The 16,768-nt window shown below is 40.9% G+C and overlaps 1 protein-coding gene and 1 long non-coding RNA gene across 6 annotated transcripts; one reads left to right on the top strand and one right to left on the bottom strand.

Annotated features, from left to right (window-relative positions):
* Nucleotides 1-615: 615 nt before the first annotated feature.
* Nucleotides 616-11,572, bottom strand: h6pd (hexose-6-phosphate dehydrogenase (glucose 1-dehydrogenase)). 5 transcript variants are annotated; one of them, XM_078947026.1, is made up of 7 exons: nucleotides 11,433-11,469; nucleotides 7,412-7,480; nucleotides 4,373-5,029; nucleotides 3,939-4,056; nucleotides 2,978-3,247; nucleotides 1,612-2,881; nucleotides 616-1,348 (listed from the first exon to the last, which is right to left on the bottom strand). In XM_078947026.1, exons 3-7 carry the CDS (start codon nucleotides 5,012-5,014, stop codon nucleotides 1,216-1,218), a joined length of 2,433 nt encoding a protein of 810 aa, XP_078803152.1. In that variant the 5' UTR covers nucleotides 5,015-5,029; nucleotides 7,412-7,480; nucleotides 11,433-11,469; the 3' UTR covers nucleotides 616-1,215. The 5 variants fall into 5 exon arrangements, with proteins under 5 accessions (XP_078803152.1, XP_078803149.1, XP_078803151.1 ...); XM_078947023.1 differs by lacking the exon at nucleotides 7,412-7,480 and having other exon boundaries at nucleotides 11,433-11,572; XM_078947025.1 differs by lacking the exons at nucleotides 7,412-7,480; nucleotides 11,433-11,469 and adding an exon at nucleotides 6,057-6,153.
* On the top strand, nucleotides 11,372-16,361 carry LOC144992129 (uncharacterized). The gene is made up of 4 exons (XR_013655927.1): nucleotides 11,372-11,510; nucleotides 13,961-14,029; nucleotides 16,027-16,140; nucleotides 16,226-16,361. It is a non-coding gene; the product is annotated as an uncharacterized LOC144992129 (long non-coding RNA).
* Nucleotides 16,362-16,768: the final 407 nt, after the last annotated feature.

Below are 16,768 nucleotides of genomic sequence, written 5' to 3'. Positions count from 1 at the left end.
TTTTCAAACATGTATGTTTGTTTTTAGTTCAGACTTTTTTTCTTAAGCATTGAAGATGGTGATTGTATTGATTACTATTATTCTGATTTTTTTTTACATGTTTGAAACAAATGTGCAATTGGGCAATTTGGGAAGATGTTTGCAGTGTGAAAAGGCTAAAAATGTAAATGGATAAAAAAAATAAGAGGGAAGTTAAAATAATGGCTGTGGCACTTTTTTACAGGCGTGAAAACGAAGAGCTGGTGTGAATCGGTGCACACTGGAAGATAGTTTGTACTGTTTGGTGCTTTTTTTTTTTTTAATTGTTTCTCATCTACTTTTGTAAACGTCTGATACAGAGGATCCTCCTGAAAACGAGATGTTGCATCTCAAGGGGCTTATCCTCATGTTTAAACAAAAACATTTAAAGATGACATCACATCTAGGCATCACAACAATCCCAAAAAAGGGAAGAACCTGAAGTGGAATGAAGAAACCATTCTTCTGTGCTTCAGAATTTGCACTCTGAGATTCAGCGAAAAGCCCCCATTATGTAGAGGAAGACCCTTTCCTGTTTTAGCCCTTCACACGGTTTCGTTCCAGACCAATGTTTTGACGCAAGAAAATAACTACAGATGAAGTTCAACATGATCACATTTTTATTTAAAGGTCTTCAACCTATAAAATATTGCAAACAGCTCAATGAAAAGCAACCAGATCCATCTAGAACATTTAGATCTAGATGATCTGCTCTTTGATGGATCAAACATGAACTTAAAAAATAAAAAAGCACCAAAATGAAACAATGTTATTCGTGTTCACCTCATAATCTATAACAATGATTCATTTTGGATACAAAATATATATTTTACACAAACACACAGGAAAAAAATAGGGTAATTGTTATTGAGAAAAGAGAAACATACAAACTTCAAATTTCACAGGGAAATGGCTACAGTATCAGCAGATATACCTGAGAGGGAGTATGGCCCAATTTAGATCAAACTGGAAGTTTTTAAGAAAATAAGAGGTTTTCAACACTCCATGTCTCAAACAAACACACTCTGCAAACACTGGAATCATGTATTCATCATAAATTGTCTTCATCGGACTTCATAGAGTGAAAGTCTGTCTCTGCATTTGTAGAAAAAGTAGTGAAATGATGATTCGTCTTGATGTCATGTGTTTAAAAGCCACCAGCGGGATCTTCTCACCACAGCGCTGCAGCTTCTGGTCTCACTGAAGCCTTTTTGTATTGCAGAACTCCAAATCCATTAGCAAAGCATCAGCAGAGAGATCAAGAGCTGTCTTTTTTGAAGGATGACTCCACAAACCGTTCTGTGTTCGTTCCAGTTCAGCCACATGAACTCTGTCAAGAATATTCATACATTAATATAACAGCATGTTCTGTCATCGGTTGACTTGTGATTTTTTTTTTGTTGTTATTGAGCTTTAGTATAGAAAATACTGGTCCTTTCTGCTTTTTTTTTTTTTTTTTACCCACAAACCAGCTGCAAAGGCATTTGATGGCTCAAAATGAGGAAACTTGCAGCTTTCTACCCCAAAAGTGCATCATAGTCAATATACCAAGCAAGGCTTCCGTTAGCAGGTTTCACGCCGGTGACGGGATACCTGTTCAGGTTTTCTGTGGTTCGGCTCAGCTGGGTGACCAGCTCATGCTTGCCTTTGCCCATCACCAACACAGCAACCCTGTGTGCTCGGTTTATGGCGCTGAGAGTGAGGGTCATGCGCTGGTGAGGCTTAGTGGGGCTCTCTGTGAGAGCCACCAGGCTCTTTCCCAGGGGGTCCAGTTTGCCACCAGGAAACAGGGAGGCCGTGTGGCCGTCGTAGCCGACGCCCAGCAGTATGAAGTGCAAGCTGGAGTCATTGACCAGCTTCTTGAGCTCCTCTTCATACAGCAGCGCTCCGCCGTCCTCCTCCACGCAGAGGCGCTGGTTGAGCTGCACCGGCATGGGGTGGATGTTGTGATAAGGTATCTTGATGTGCTGCAGGAGATGCTCGTGCAAGTTGTGGAAGTTGGAGTCCTGCTCTGTGGGCGGCACGCACCTTTCATCCACCATCCACACATGGGTCTCCCTCCACGGGAAGGAGAAGTGGTACAAGGCTAATCTGTGGAACAGAGCCAGAGGAGTGGCGCCACCCGAGAGCGCGAGGTGGAAAACGCCGCCCTGGTGCACGGCTGCTTCTGCCGCATCCTGCATGTCTGCAGCCAACCTCTCGATGAGGTCTTCAGTCCAGGCAGAAACCATTTCAGCGCTGCGAAACTTGCCTTTCATCACCTGATAGCTGCTGGGGGACGTTCCTCCCATCTCATCAGGGCTGATTATCACCACCTCACTGTTGTACTTGATCTCTTTCCCCTTCAGATGAACATCTAGCATGTCCCCGTTGTCTGAACCACCGGGATAGATTCGGGGAAAAATGCCACTGAGGCTGTTCAGGAGAGGAGTCCATAAGGCCCAAGAGGCCAAGAGGATTTCTGTGCTGACGAAGGAGTTCTTCTGTCCAGCAAAGATGTGGGAGATCAGTTCTGCGTACGCCTCCTTGTCTTCAGCGGGGACTTGAACGTTGTACTCTGACACGGGAAGGCCCAAAACCGCCGCATCTTTGTGCTCGGTCACTTCTTTCCAGTGAGCGTCCGTTCCAGCGGGCCTGAACAAGTTCTTGCTCACCAGGACAGCTGGGTATCCCAGGCTGCCGTGCCCAAAGTAGAAAACTATCTGCTTGGGCTTGCAGTGGACGTTGTTGTGGTTCTGGAGGCAAAAGACGTCGTTCTTAAAAAGTACCCGTGCGTATCCCACCCGTTCATCCAGCATCTTGCCAGAAATCAGAAGGATTGGGACGCCTTCATATTGGGCCTCATGGATGTGGGCCACAACAGCTGAAACGGCAGCAAAGCATTACAGCAGTTTTCGGAGGAAACGGTTCACAGGGCTTACCAAAAACGTAAGGAATTAAGAGAAAAGGCTGCAATTACCTGCAAATGTTGGTGTGTGGCTGACTCTGTCTTTGGTCTGGTTGAGCTCCTTCTGAACCTCCTCTTTGTAAGCTTGGTACTGTCCAACCACAGCCTGATTCTTCCCTAAAGGCAGCAGGGAATTCAGCATCTCCAACTTGTTCTGAAGGACCTCGTCACTGCTGCTGAGGTTCTGAGGAAGCTTCATGGTCAGCAGCATCATGACCTCGGTCAGGTGGTTCTGCAGTACATCCCTGATCACGCCGTACTGGTCGTAGAAGGGAATTCGCCCTTTGGAGTGAGAAATGACATTATGTCAACGTTCTTCAAAATCCTTTTTAAGACCCACTCCAAATAAAAATGGTGTTTTTGGTGTTTTAAACACATTGTGCCATGTTCTGACAATGGAGGACATATAAGAAGAAATATAAGCTTAAAATGGCTTCAAATCATTGTGAATCAGGAGCAGACGAAAACATTTCATTTGAAAAAGATTCTATACATGACGTAGAAACTACGCTGGGCGGGGCTCAAGCTTCCTGCTCCTCTCTATTCTGATGCATCTACTTGCAGACACATAGATCTGTGTACGTCTTCGTTTTCCTCGTCTAAGTTGGCGTCTGGCTCAAAGCTGGATGGCTGGATTGTTCTAATATTTCTCCCCATTTTTGTTGAACCAATAATGTTAGGTTGGGGGGGGTGAGGGACTGTAAGCTAGCGGGGGAGCGTGTAAACCGAGAGCTCTCAGTTATGGGTGATGGGAAGGGGAGCAGGGTTGCTAAACCGTTCCACAGACTCCTCCAAGGCGATATACTAATGAACTCCTGCCGCTCTGCAGAAACTATGTCCAAGAAAACGACACAGGTTTTTGGATTTTGGCTAAAGACAGCATCATCATTATTGAAAGACCACTGGGAACAATTTTACAACAGATCAAAAGATGATGGGAGCTGATCTTTAAAAAGAGGTTCGATAAAATCACCTTTAACATCAAGAGTCTCCTTCAGAACAATCTCAATTCGTTCAATGTGGTGCCGGTTCCAGATGGGCTCCAGAAACCGTTGGTTCTCTTTTCTGAATGGAAGAATCTTTGACACCACCTTCATAAAAGAAAGGGAAGAGAAGATCTGCAGGTAAGGTGATAAATCCCATAATCCTCTTTAAATGAGATGCAATAGTGTGTTTTAGCTGGAAGGTCAACAATAAAAGTCCAGATGGCTTTTATATCAAAGATTTGGTTTTTCTTGTGTGTTTAAAGATATCCACATTATGTCCATAAAATCTAAATGTGAAGCTAAATCGTATTATATAAAAAAAAATAATTAATTTTTTTCATAGGTGTTTCTTTTTCTGTTTTTGTTCTTTTCCCAGAGTTGGCACGGTAACAGGTTGTCGGAGAACCAGGCTTCTGTTTACCTGCTTCCCCAGGTAGTGGTCGATTCTATACATTTCTTCTTCCTTCAGTGAGTTCCTGAGTTGTGTTGAGAGCACCTGGGCGCTCCTGTAGTCGTGGCCAAAAGGCTTCTCCAGCACCACCCTCAGCCAGGCGCCACTGGTTGGTCTGCAGCTGCTGTTGATCTTCTCAGCGATGTCTGCGTATGCAAAAGCTGGAACGGACAGGTAGAACAGCCGACCTGCCTCCACCATCTCCTCCTGCTGGAGCTGCTCCTCCATCTGCTTGGCGAGCTCCTGATAGTCCTCCAGAGTCTTCAGCTGCCGATACTGCGAGAGGCGCAAGAACTGCTCCTTCAGCAGGGCGCAGCGCTCCTGGGACACGTCCTTGGAGCAGGAAACTGTCTTCAGGATTTCAAAGAGCACCGGCGTGGCCTTTTCAGCCGGCGACAGTCCTCCGCCGTAAAAGGAGAAGGTGTTTCCTGCGCCTGCATGGTGCAGGTAGAGCTGGAAGAAGCCCTGCCACAGGTACTTCTTTGCCAGGTCCCCCGTGCCTCCCACGATGATGACGGAGACATGGCCGGGTCCGCGGCCTGCTTCCTTCTCCAGGCCGTTTCCTTTGTGGGCACAGAGGGCGACCAGAAGCAGGAACACGGTCACAAACATTCTCTGCTCCTAACCCTGCATGGACACAACAAGGAGAACATCCAGCAATCATGAACGTTTCGGGCCAACACAGGACAGACACGGCGATCATTACCAAGTCTACATGTTTACAGATGGATTATTCCGAATGGATCAGTGGTTTTAATGTCAAAAGTGCTTCTGTGAAAATCAAAAAATCCTAAGAAAAAAATGCTTTAAAGTCCAACTCCGATCATTTACTGATCAATTTTCAAAGTGGTCATGGTTTTCTATGTCCTAGATTTTCAATTATCAAAGACATCGTTTCTGCAGAGCGACAGTAGTTCATCAAAAATTCACCTTTGAGTTGTGGGCGGGACCATGTTTGCAGAGCATCCCCACTCCCACTTTCCGTCACCCATAACTGAGAGCTCTCTGATTACACTTTCCCCGCTAGCTTACAGCCCCTCACACCCCCGACCTAACATTACCAGTACAACAAAGCTAGCGAGCAACATCCGAGCCATCCAGACGTCCAGTTCTGATCCAGACTCCAGCTCAGACGAGGAAACCAAAGACCAACATGGATCGATTTGTGACAAGTGGACGCATCAGGATGGATCGGAACTGGGAGCTTGACTAGATTACTTGTTTTCCAACTGCATTTTTTTTTCATCTGCTCCTGATGCACAACGATTTGTATAAAGAAATACTCAGAAATCCAATTTGAATCTTCTCATCTGTCCTCCGGCATGAGAAAAATGCCACAAGGACATCTTCAAAACCGGGCAAAAAAATTAGAATTTTCATTGGAGTGGGTATGTAAAGCTTTGTGCAAGTTCCCATGTGACTGCATCGTCACGGACAAAGAGGGTAATAAAGTTTCAGTGACAACAGTATAGATGTGCACTCGCAATGATCAGTGTCAAAACTTCCAAATGAATTCACTTACAAGCTTCAGATCATAAGTGAACAATTATTGCTGACAAAAATGAAACACCAATTACTCATTTAAAAAATTAAAAAAAAAAGATATTTTAGAGATGAAAGACAGCTCTAAATGTTAACTAAAGACAAAGATTACTTATCTCTCCTTAAGATCCTCCAGAAAGAGTGATATGGTAAATGGCTGGATGATGACAGAGTACTGGGGAAATAGGAACAGGGGTGATGACTGTGTACTTTGCTCAGGGGCGTCCAGAGCAAAGACTGCCCTGTTGTTTTCTGGGAAAGTCTGCCTCTTAACCGATCATTCAGAAAAAAAAAATATATATATATATAATTGAGGCAAGACCAGAAAGAAGAAACTGATCCTTTTTCTTTCATGTTTGCACGTTTATGAATGTTCACCTTTGGGAATTTGCCTTTAAAGATTGCCACATGTGAGAATCTAAAAACATGTTGATCTGAGGATCTTTCATCTGTAAATCATTATCATTTCATGCTGTCTGGACTAAAGATGTATAGCATTTGAGCAGCTGATTATCATCTGCTTTCAGGGTTGTTATATATTGTATTTTTATATAATCATATAAGTATTATATATTTGGGGAAAAAAACTGCAAATAGAAATATTTTAAATTATTGTGTGAGAAAATTTGGAATATATTTACAATAATATGTAGTTAGAATGTATGAAAAATGTACTTGTTGAAGCATTTATTTACATTAATCATGTAGAAGATCTGCTGAAGTAAAGGTTTAAAGGGTCTTTAATGCAGAATGTATCCGTTTATTGTGATATCAGTAGGATTTTCACAAAAGCAAAGCTGTACATTTTTGCCCAAAACATTTTTCCGTAGTTAGTCTTGTTAAAGACCTACTCCAGTAAAAATTGTGTTGTAAACTTTGCAAACGTTTGAATGTTGTGTGTTTTCGTGAGGCGGAACGCAGACACGATGCCGAAGCCGGCTCTAGGTTGACGTCAGGAAATGGGCGGCACCCACACTGACGAAAGGCGGAGCCTCAGGGATCACGTCGTCTCACTTCCCGTTAGAAAAATGAGCTCACAAAAAAAGCTAATATTTTATTGAAAAAAAGGTTTTTTTTTAGTGTGCCAAAGGTAATATATTATGATATATATACGGTAATTGACTCTGAAAGTCTTCATTATAGCGGCCCTTCAAAACTACACCTCTGAGTATTTCTTTATTCAAATTAAGGTGAATCAGGAGCAGATTGAAAATGACAGTTGGCCCAAATTCTCCCTGCTCTGCTCCATTCTGATGCATCCACTTGTAGACAAATGGATCCATGTTTGTCTTTGTTTTCCTCGTCTGAGCTGGAATCTGGATCTAAACCGTACTGCTGGAGAGCTCTGATGTAACTCTCCATGTTTGCTGCACCGGTGATGTTAGGGGGTTGTGAGGGGCTGTAAACTAGAGGAAGAGAGTGTAAAAAAAAAAAAAAAGAGATGATGGGATATCAGCAGAGGCTTACTTCTGCATCAACGGTCCCGCCCACAACTCAGAGGCAAACTTCTGATAAACTCCTGCCGCTCTGCAGAAACTATGTCCAAGAAAACAACACAGATTTTGGTGAAAATGGTCAAATTCATAATTAAAAGACCACTAGGATAAAAATAGATGGAAAGATGATTGGAGTGGGACTTTAACCATTTGACACCTATTGATGCAAATGTGCATCAAACCACTTCATATCCAGTTACCTTCATAAAGCGTCTACTTCAAAGCAAAAAGACAAGTTAATTTTTTTTCATAACTGGTAATAAAGTCAGGCGTCAAGAGTTTAAATAATTAGAAGTCAATCTCCATTTTTCTACCACAAATGATAATCTAAACAGGAGAAAAAGTGACATCAAAGACATAAATAGAGATCATTTCCTGATTTAAAATCCTTTAGATTATAAATTTAATTTTCAAAAAATGCACACGACATTTATAACAGACTTGTATCCTCATCTGAGATATGAAGGCGGAGCATGTCTGTCAATCAAAAACATTAAACGTGTTTTCTTACACTTCCAATTAAAAAAGTGCTTTGACCAATAAATACAATTTCAGCTGTTTTTTAAAATTATATATTGTATATAAAATGTTACCTTCATTTAGTTTCGCTTTCTTATGACAGCAAGGCAAGTTTGCACAGAGCTGTGCAAACAGCAAAGGCCACGTCCTCACTGCCTGCCTGACAATTGATATTTACCGACTGTATTTACTTTGAAGGACTGGTGCAACAGCAAAAAGAACACATGAATGAAATACACTCACAGCTGGTGGATACCTTATCAACTCTCTTTACTCTCTCAGAAAAACACTTTGTCTTTTCTCCAGCCCTATGTTTGTTTTTCAGTGCAGCAAGAATCCTTCTGGATGTTGAGTTTCCACCTTAGATGGAACATTACACTTTATTGTGACTCTTTATTATGACTTTGGACAAACTGAATCACAACATGAGTCAGCAGCCTTTACAACCACTTTGAGCTGCAAAATCTTGATAGCATCAGGTTTATTCTACTTTTGTGGATGACCTTTGGTTAACTCTGTTGCTGTATTTTAATCGGCTCGGGTTCTGACCTTCAACTGGTCGTTGCAACGCCTTCATTCTTCACTTTTCCAGCGTATTTGTTGTAGACGAGCTGCTGCATACAGTGGACTGTCCTGACCAGGTTTCAGCTGAGAATCTGCTACTCACATGATTGAATCTAAAACTAAATTCTGACATATACGAGTTAGTGGCTACACTGCGAGGCTCCAAAGACCTTCGGCTGAAAACAGAGGAAATAGCGGACAAACCTTTCACTTCCGGATTGAAACACCTTGGAAAAACAAAATAGCTGGAGCCAGGGACAGATCATAAAGCAGTCACTAGGGTTGTTGAAGAAGGTTTCTATTTTCAGGTTGCTTAACAGAAAAGTTGCTGTGAGTTAAAGGTACTCTCAGTGAAGTTGTACTGGGGTCAGTTTTGGCTGCATCTGAGCTCTAATTAACCCAAACTGTGGCCATTTGATTGACAGATGGCTATCAAACCCTCTCAACAAGTTTTAATGATAGTGGGTCAGTGGCGTTCTGGTTAAAAACATTGACTATATAATATATAACTGGACGAATCGTGTGATTACAGCCACAGAATGAAGTCAATTCAGTGACCATTTTTTCGCCATATGTCCTTCACCATGTTGGAACCAGATGTCCTCAGTGAGCCGTGATTGGCCCGTCTACCTTTCTCTCCAATCAGAAATGTTAGAAGGCCACACCCCTACCACTGAAAGCAGGCTCGGCAGAATCTGTCAATCTTCAAACGTTCGACGCAAAGCCATCCGCTTTTTATTTTCTTTAAAATAAATATTAGCAGGAACATGTTATTAAAAGGCAGTAGAGCAAGAATGGTTATTCTTAAAAACATAACGAAATGTTTATTTTATGGGGTGGCCGTGGTGCAGCGGTAAGGCGGTCGTCCCATGATCGTAAGATTGCAGGTTCGATTCCCGCCTTGCACGCCCATGAGTCGAAGTGTCCTTGGGCAAGACTCTGAACCCCACCTTGCCTCTGGTGGAAGGCGGGCGCCTGTGTTTGGCAGCGGAGCCGCCACCAGTGTGTGAATGGGTCTGTGACTGTAAAGCGCTTTGTCCTTGTAGGAAGAAAGGCGCTATATAAGAATACGCCATTTACCATTTACCATTTCTCAATAGAAGTCTACGGGATTTTGGCTTTTTGGGACCAGCAGGGGAAGGATTGTTCAGTCCAGTTCTTTTTTTTAAATTTTATTTATCCCACAATGGGGAAATTGTTCTCCACACTTTAACCCATCCCCTGGGGAAGCGGTGAGCTGCAGGCTGGCCACGCTCGGGGGGGGGGGCAACAGCTGGCTGGGGAGGGTGGGGATCGATCCGCCAACCCTTCAGTTGTTGGACAACCTGCTCTGCCGCCTGACCTTAACTGACGCCGTTTAGATCAGTAACTTTACCGTCAAAGATTTTTTTTTGTCCCAAACCTGCATGTGTCTAAAAGTCAGGGAAAGTTTGTCCTTTTAAAAATAGTATACAGGAAAACAACTTTTAGGTTTTAACATCAAACTGTAATCCTCCATTTACCAAAGAAAATGACCATTTTAACAATGATTAAATATAATTTGTGGTTGCTGATAGGATTCATAGTCAATATTGATTCATTTTGAATGATCCGATTCACTAACCTATAATCAATCTAAGACATCTTCAACCAGTGTGACTCAGAGAGAAATACCTGCAGGTACTGAACAGGGTAAGTTTTCCAGATTCCTTGAATTTCTTCAAGATAATCAAGTGTAAAATAAATATGTGTATAAAAAAACAAGTAAAAAAGAATGAATGGCAAATCCATTCACGTTTAGTTTCATAAAGTTCAGCCCACTGCTGTTTTTCCATATCAAAATAATAACCTTGTCAAATAAACCTACCATGTCTCAATCCAAATACTATTTTTGATTATACTTGATTTATTTCATTTTTTACACATTTTATAATTTTAGAGGTCGATTCATTTAATAATAGAAATTGATTCATCAATTGTTCACTACACCCTTGGTAATTACATCCGTGAAGACTCTCATTCATCCAGGTTGATTCCATCGCAGTAGGTTTAAAAGTTGTCATCTGAAAACGTTTGATGAACTTTAAAAACCAAGTCCAGACAACAACTTTTAAACCCGCCAGTGCGATTTAATAAATTACACTATGCTCAGTTTCTTCACTAGTTATGTGAAAAGAACTTTTCCTAATTAAATTAAAATGGAAAGAGGAATTAATAATGTTCAATCAAATTAATCAAAAACTTTATTTTAAATTTAATATTGTGGCAGTAAGTCCAAAAGCTGTATTCATAATGCTGCCCTTATTACACTATTGTCTGTAAAAAGAAATGTACAGTTATGATCAGGAAAGCTTAGAAAACTTTTAAACCGCTTCTTATTTCTTGCATTATAGTCTGAAATTACAACAAATAAAAGCTTGTAGAGCTAAAATGTACCCTCACTCAGGACAAACGAATCCTCTATTTCCTAACAGTAGTTACTATTATAAACAAAAAGCTTCTGAACTAGTTTTAATGACGTCACCATCCGGTCGACAAACACCTTACAGTTTGCCCCCCGAGGGTGTGTTGCGTTACAAAGACAGTAACGTTATTTTTTTTACACAAATAAACTCATCTTCACGTACAATAAACCTTGTTGTTTGCTACGTGGTTTAGTGTTTTGTACCGTCAGCGCCGTTTGCACTGTAGAAAAGACAAAACCCGCTGACAGATCAAAAGTAAGCAACGCGTTTTTTTCCCATGATTCCACCTGCTAACTGTCAAACTTCGTTTTCTCCACGTGAAAGAAACGGTAACGTTTACGACATGTCCGATTATAATGTGGGCAGCAGCTGTTAAAAATAACGAACATATTAAGGTGTTAGACATAAAGCGGTAAACATTTAAAAAACACGCACGAAAAGAAAGAAAACAAGACGTTTACGAACCTGACCGTGCTGCCTGCCTGCACCATCAAAGCACGCTTCCGTGCAAGTCACGTGACCGAGGGCAGTTCACTACACGAGGTGGATGTTGTAAAACTTTTTTTGTAGTACTCTCTATTGTAGTACTCTCTAACCTTCAAAAGTTAGGCTAAGCTATTTACCAAATATACATGTAATCATTTAGAAAATTAATTTAAATGTTTGTTAAGGGTGAAAAGTGTCAAACTCTAAAATACCACTGACTAATTCATCAAGATGCCAATTTTAAGGCAGAGAACTTAACCTAAACTGCTTAAAGAGAAACTTGTTCCTGTCCAGAATATTTTCTTTATTTGGGCAGTTTTTTATTCAATAAAAATGTTGTAAAAGTAAATCTGTAGTATAAGGTTGTAAAATAACTATTCTTGACCATAGCGTCTTTCTCATTGTGGTGTCTTCAGGCGTGTGACACTTCTAGGTTTATGGCATAGTGTTCCTCCTATGTTTTTATTTTTTTGATTAAACAGCTAAAGGTAGTTGAAACTGAGAATATTTTTCAAATATTGAAATAAATGATTAAAAATTGCTTTTGGTTAGATTTTTATAAAATGATTTTTATTATTTTCAATCACTACTTTCCAAAAATGTATATTTTAAAGTTTCAGATGTGAAAAATATTACATGAAAGACAGAAAAAAGTTTTTTTCCTTTTTATTTATTTATTTTCTTAATATATTTTTTAGGTTTAAATCACCAAATAGACAAAGCAATCTTTTCTATTATTATTATTATTTTAGCCTTTTTGGTACTATTTCAGTAACCCCCAAAACCACGGGTGTAGTAATAAACGCCAATCAATTTAAACCATAAAGACAGAAACTTTTTAAGTGGTTAAATCTAAAAACACATTTTTTCGAAAACAATAATCAGAAACACGTATCTTAAAAGATGAATGTATTTAATTTTACAAAATATGTGATATGACCAGTCAGTATTATATAAAGAAAACAACATATTAATAGCTATCACAGCAGTTATCCTAATTTTTATTGAATACTTTTATTGAGTACTCGAATACGTATTTTACCCTAATGAATGCATAGTTTGGGATTGCATGGAGAAGCATTTACCCTTTCTCATAATTTTTTTTTAACCCTTTGTCACGTGATGTTTGCTTCCATTTGTTTACCTGTATTCTCGCAGTAACAGTGACCCCTGCTGGTGGATCACATCACTGCAACATGTCATGTAAAGGGACTCATGGTAAAATCACTGCTTCGGTTATTCCACTTACATGATGACAAAGAGAAAAACAGCTCCACGCACACACATAAGTTTTATGTTTTCAAAACTCTCAGTAACAAATATCATCCTTAAGTAAAAAAAGAAACTAACAAGACGGGTTTAAGTGAATCGTTTTAGGTGGATAAATATCACTTCCTGTTAGTTGGGCGTTGTTCAGCTGTCTCATTCTGCTCCTCATAAATCCAAACCTGTTGCAAAGAAAACAGGTGTCCTTTTGTCTCAGGAATGACCTGATTGTTGTGGACCACATTGCTGATGGTTCTTTGTGATTCTTCCTTTATTCTCATAGCCTAGTGGCAATGACTGAGTAGTTTTGTCCCATAGTCATAATTATTTTAACCTTACAGGCGCTTAAAGTTGCTCATTTGATGGTCTAGACATAGAGTCTTTTGGTGTACAGCTTTCCTGCTTGTCCAATCTTTTATGCCGCATCATGAATTAGTCATTTGAATGTGTCAGAGTTGTGATAAAAAGTGGTCTCCTACATTATTGGGTGCATCTTGCAGACCCCCAAAAGGCCTGTGATGATGCCTCAGAGCCCTCCCAAGTGGGGCTGCCACAGTGAAGTGTAAACAGTAAACAGGATGGAGCATCCTGTGTTTGTGTGCAGGCCCCCTTTTTTGTGCAGAGGTTTGGAGGGGGGGGGGGGGGGGGACGCAACGTGTGCTGGCCCAGCTGTCACTACTATAACCACAGGCTCGGGGAGACCACAGGACGGCAGGACGCAGGCGTGTGAGTGTGCCGGTGTGCTGTTACCCCACACCCCCCCCTCCGGGCATTCTCCACAGCCCCCTTGCTTCCTTCCTCCTCTTTGTTAAGCCTCCTGGCCAGACTCCGTCAAGCTGAGCACACAAACGGATGCATATGAATGTGTGCCGTCAACTTTATGGGGCTACTTTGCCAGCACTCATTACATCCAACACGGCTGTTTATTGAAGGAGATCTCCCTCTCAGTCAGTCTGCTGGCCTCCTCACTTTCACTCGCCAGATGAGGTGGATTAGCCTGACCTCAGTCTGGGTTAAATTTGAATACACAACCTGTTGCATACTAATAGGAGAACATAATACAGTAATAAAAGAGAGGCCCTGTTTTAAATTGAGCAACAGGCCCTGCGGTAATTTTAGGTTTGCTAATGGCTTGTTATTTGATATGTGACTGTAAAGCCAAAGGTAAGTGTCTTTAGTCTTCTGAGGTATCTCTTCCTGTCCCGTGTGCCCATATTCATCGCAGCTGCTCTTTCGTGCAGGAGATGAGAAACTTCAGGCAGTGATAACTGATCGGGGTGAAGTCACTGTGAGACTAAACCCATGTTCAAGTGAGTAATGCTTTGTGTTGGAGACCGCATTCTCACATTTCTCCTCCTCATGCTTCCATTGCCTGTTGAAACGTGTTGTTTCTTTCATTTCTGAGCTCTTGTGATTATCACAGAGCCGGCGTGGACAAAAGACGCCCGCCCAAAGTTCCAGCAAAGAGAGCTTGTGTTTCCAGTGCCGGCATGTGGAGCTTTCAAAAAGAAATGTCACAGGGCGTAAAGGGGGGGGGGGGGGGGGGGGGGTATACGCAAAAGGCTTTTCAACACAGAAGACGAGAAGGAAAAAGAAAACTCTCCATCTGTAGGAAATAATTTAAAGGACGCCTCTATTGTCTTCATTTTAGAGGCATTTCTCAGTATCTGATATGTTCTGTGCTTAACGATGGGTCCAAACACTTGAAACCCTTAACTGAACTTCAGTGCTGTTACTGAGCACAGATTAAGCTGGTATGTGGTAATAAAGCATTAATATAACAGCCCATGCTTTGTGTGGTTTATACTGTTAGCTAAACACTTAGATGATCCTCAGGTAACTGAAACCACCCATCTTGTAGACTCATTAAAAGAAATAGAGATTATCATTTAAAAAAACTGCAGACTTCTTTATTGTGGAACACTGAATTCGGTTTCAGAAATTTGGATTAATAATCCAGATTTTACAGATTTACTTTGTAGGAACATAAACTAACAAAAACCAATACAAATGTAAACGATAAAACACATTTCTACAGACACTTTTGCTCGTGTACATGTGGATTTATCCCAAAACTTTTATTGTGAAATGTTTTACGCCTAATCTCAGAGCTATTATATTTTATTTTGAAAGATATTTACCCTTTATTTCATGAGATTAAACCAAAAGGTGGTGAGAAATTTAAGCATCTTCACAGACGAGATTACAAAATCACTACAAACCATTGACAAACACGTGTGTCCATCACTTCTTAACAAGGCTCCGTCTTTTTTGGCAGGGGTGGGGGCGTGATTTGTACGCATGATGGAAAACAGTATTTTATTCGACGGGACACAAAAACTCCATGGGTTTTTGTTTTCACTTGTCTTCCACTTCTATTTGCTGATAGCACAAGAAAAGGGGGGGGGGACGGAGGGGGGTGCAGTGTGAATGACATGCTGCTGCCGCACCGACTGTTGTTCGCTGACCCACAAAATGCAGGCCCAGCCCCCCGTGTGAAGTACTTTTGTTCTCAGAGGCGTAGGGTGTGTGTGTATATGGCGGTTGGGGAAGGGGGGGGGGGTGTATTTCCAGAGCGGCCTGCGAGGCGGCAGTCCTCTCTCCAGCGGGACACATGCTCTGCAGGCCCAATAAAGAGAAACTGGTATTGTCAGGATGGCATTTGCATACTTACCGCGTTAGAGGGGGTGTTAACCTTTGACACCTGTAAGACCAGGATGACAACAGAAAACCTCTTTTCAGAGTACGAGTGTTAACACTCAAAAGGAAGACCCTGAGTGGACCTGAATGTGTGTTTAAACCAGGAAACCTCAAGTGTTGCTTTACTTTCCCAAGTTTGATTATTTGAAAGGAATTGATTAATTGCAAAATTGAGTAATTTCGCATTAAAATTAGCAACCAATGATTGAAAGCTGACGCAAACATTCTTGTATAGTTTCGATAAAGCCTACTAACATATTTAGGGTACAGGTGTCACCTCACATACACATCTAAAATACACAAGGTTGAATTTAGCAGAACAAAAATGCAGAAAGGTGTAGTGGTTTTTATTCTATAAATGTTCCAGTGCATGTCTGAAATGACACATGGAGTCCACAGCGTTACGTTCTGCATTCATCCAAAGGATTTTCGATCATTTTAAGGTCAGAAAGTCATTCTCACACCCACACTTAACTTGTTAATCCATGTTTTTGAAAGACACCCTTCAGTCTTTCGGGTGTGTGATTAATGTTTGTGAACGGTTATGTCAGACAGGAACATTTTCACCCTCACTCGTTTCTTTTTTCTCCCTTTTTCTTGAGGGTAGCTCTTCATCACCGTTCTGTCTTCAGCTCTCAGCCTGAGAGGCTCTGCTCTCCAAATGCACTCGGCTCCACAGAGGAGACTTGACTCTGAAATTCCTGCAGATGCGAGTTGCTAGGTAAAGACATTGTTCCACGTTCTTTGTGGTGGCATATTCATACCCAAATACTGCAGTTCTTTTTGAAAGCCTGTCTCATTTGTAGTCATATATTCATAGCAGACCCCCCCCTACTTGACCCCTCCTTCACCAGTCGTGGGAAAGACCAGACCTGGATGGGATGAGAAGAATCCAGACAATTATTGGAAAGACTGACAAACCATTATTGAATTAAAGCACAAATGGCACTAAACCCTGCAGTATTTTTTTAACTTTGTTGTTCAAACCGCTAGCATCACTCACAAAATGTAAAATCAAAACAAACTTACAGATTAGTGTCAAAACAAACGTGAACACTGAAGCTGAAGAATCAGGAACTCAAATTAAAATACATTATAAACTATAAAACAGTTGTGAAGTTTGATTTTACAAAATAAAAGAAGTCTTTACATAATTGATTCTCAAAGAAAAGAAATGTGCACAGATTTTTATTTTAATTGTGAAGACTCAACCAGAATTATATATTTTAAAATACTAGAAACCATATATGTTTATTTTTGATAATTCAGCATACAGAAAATAATTAAACAACCCCGTCAGCATACTACACAAATGTAAAACTGAATAGTTCAACATCTTTAGATACAAT

Source organism: Oryzias latipes, chromosome 5 (assembly GCF_053564925.1).
Source record: "Oryzias latipes strain Hd-rR chromosome 5, Olatipes_Hd-rR_3.1".
In the NCBI taxonomy this organism is placed as follows: Eukaryota; Metazoa; Chordata; class Actinopteri; order Beloniformes; family Adrianichthyidae; genus Oryzias; species Oryzias latipes.
Note: the sequence above shows the minus strand (reverse complement) of the source record. Positions and strands in the feature narration are given on the sequence as shown.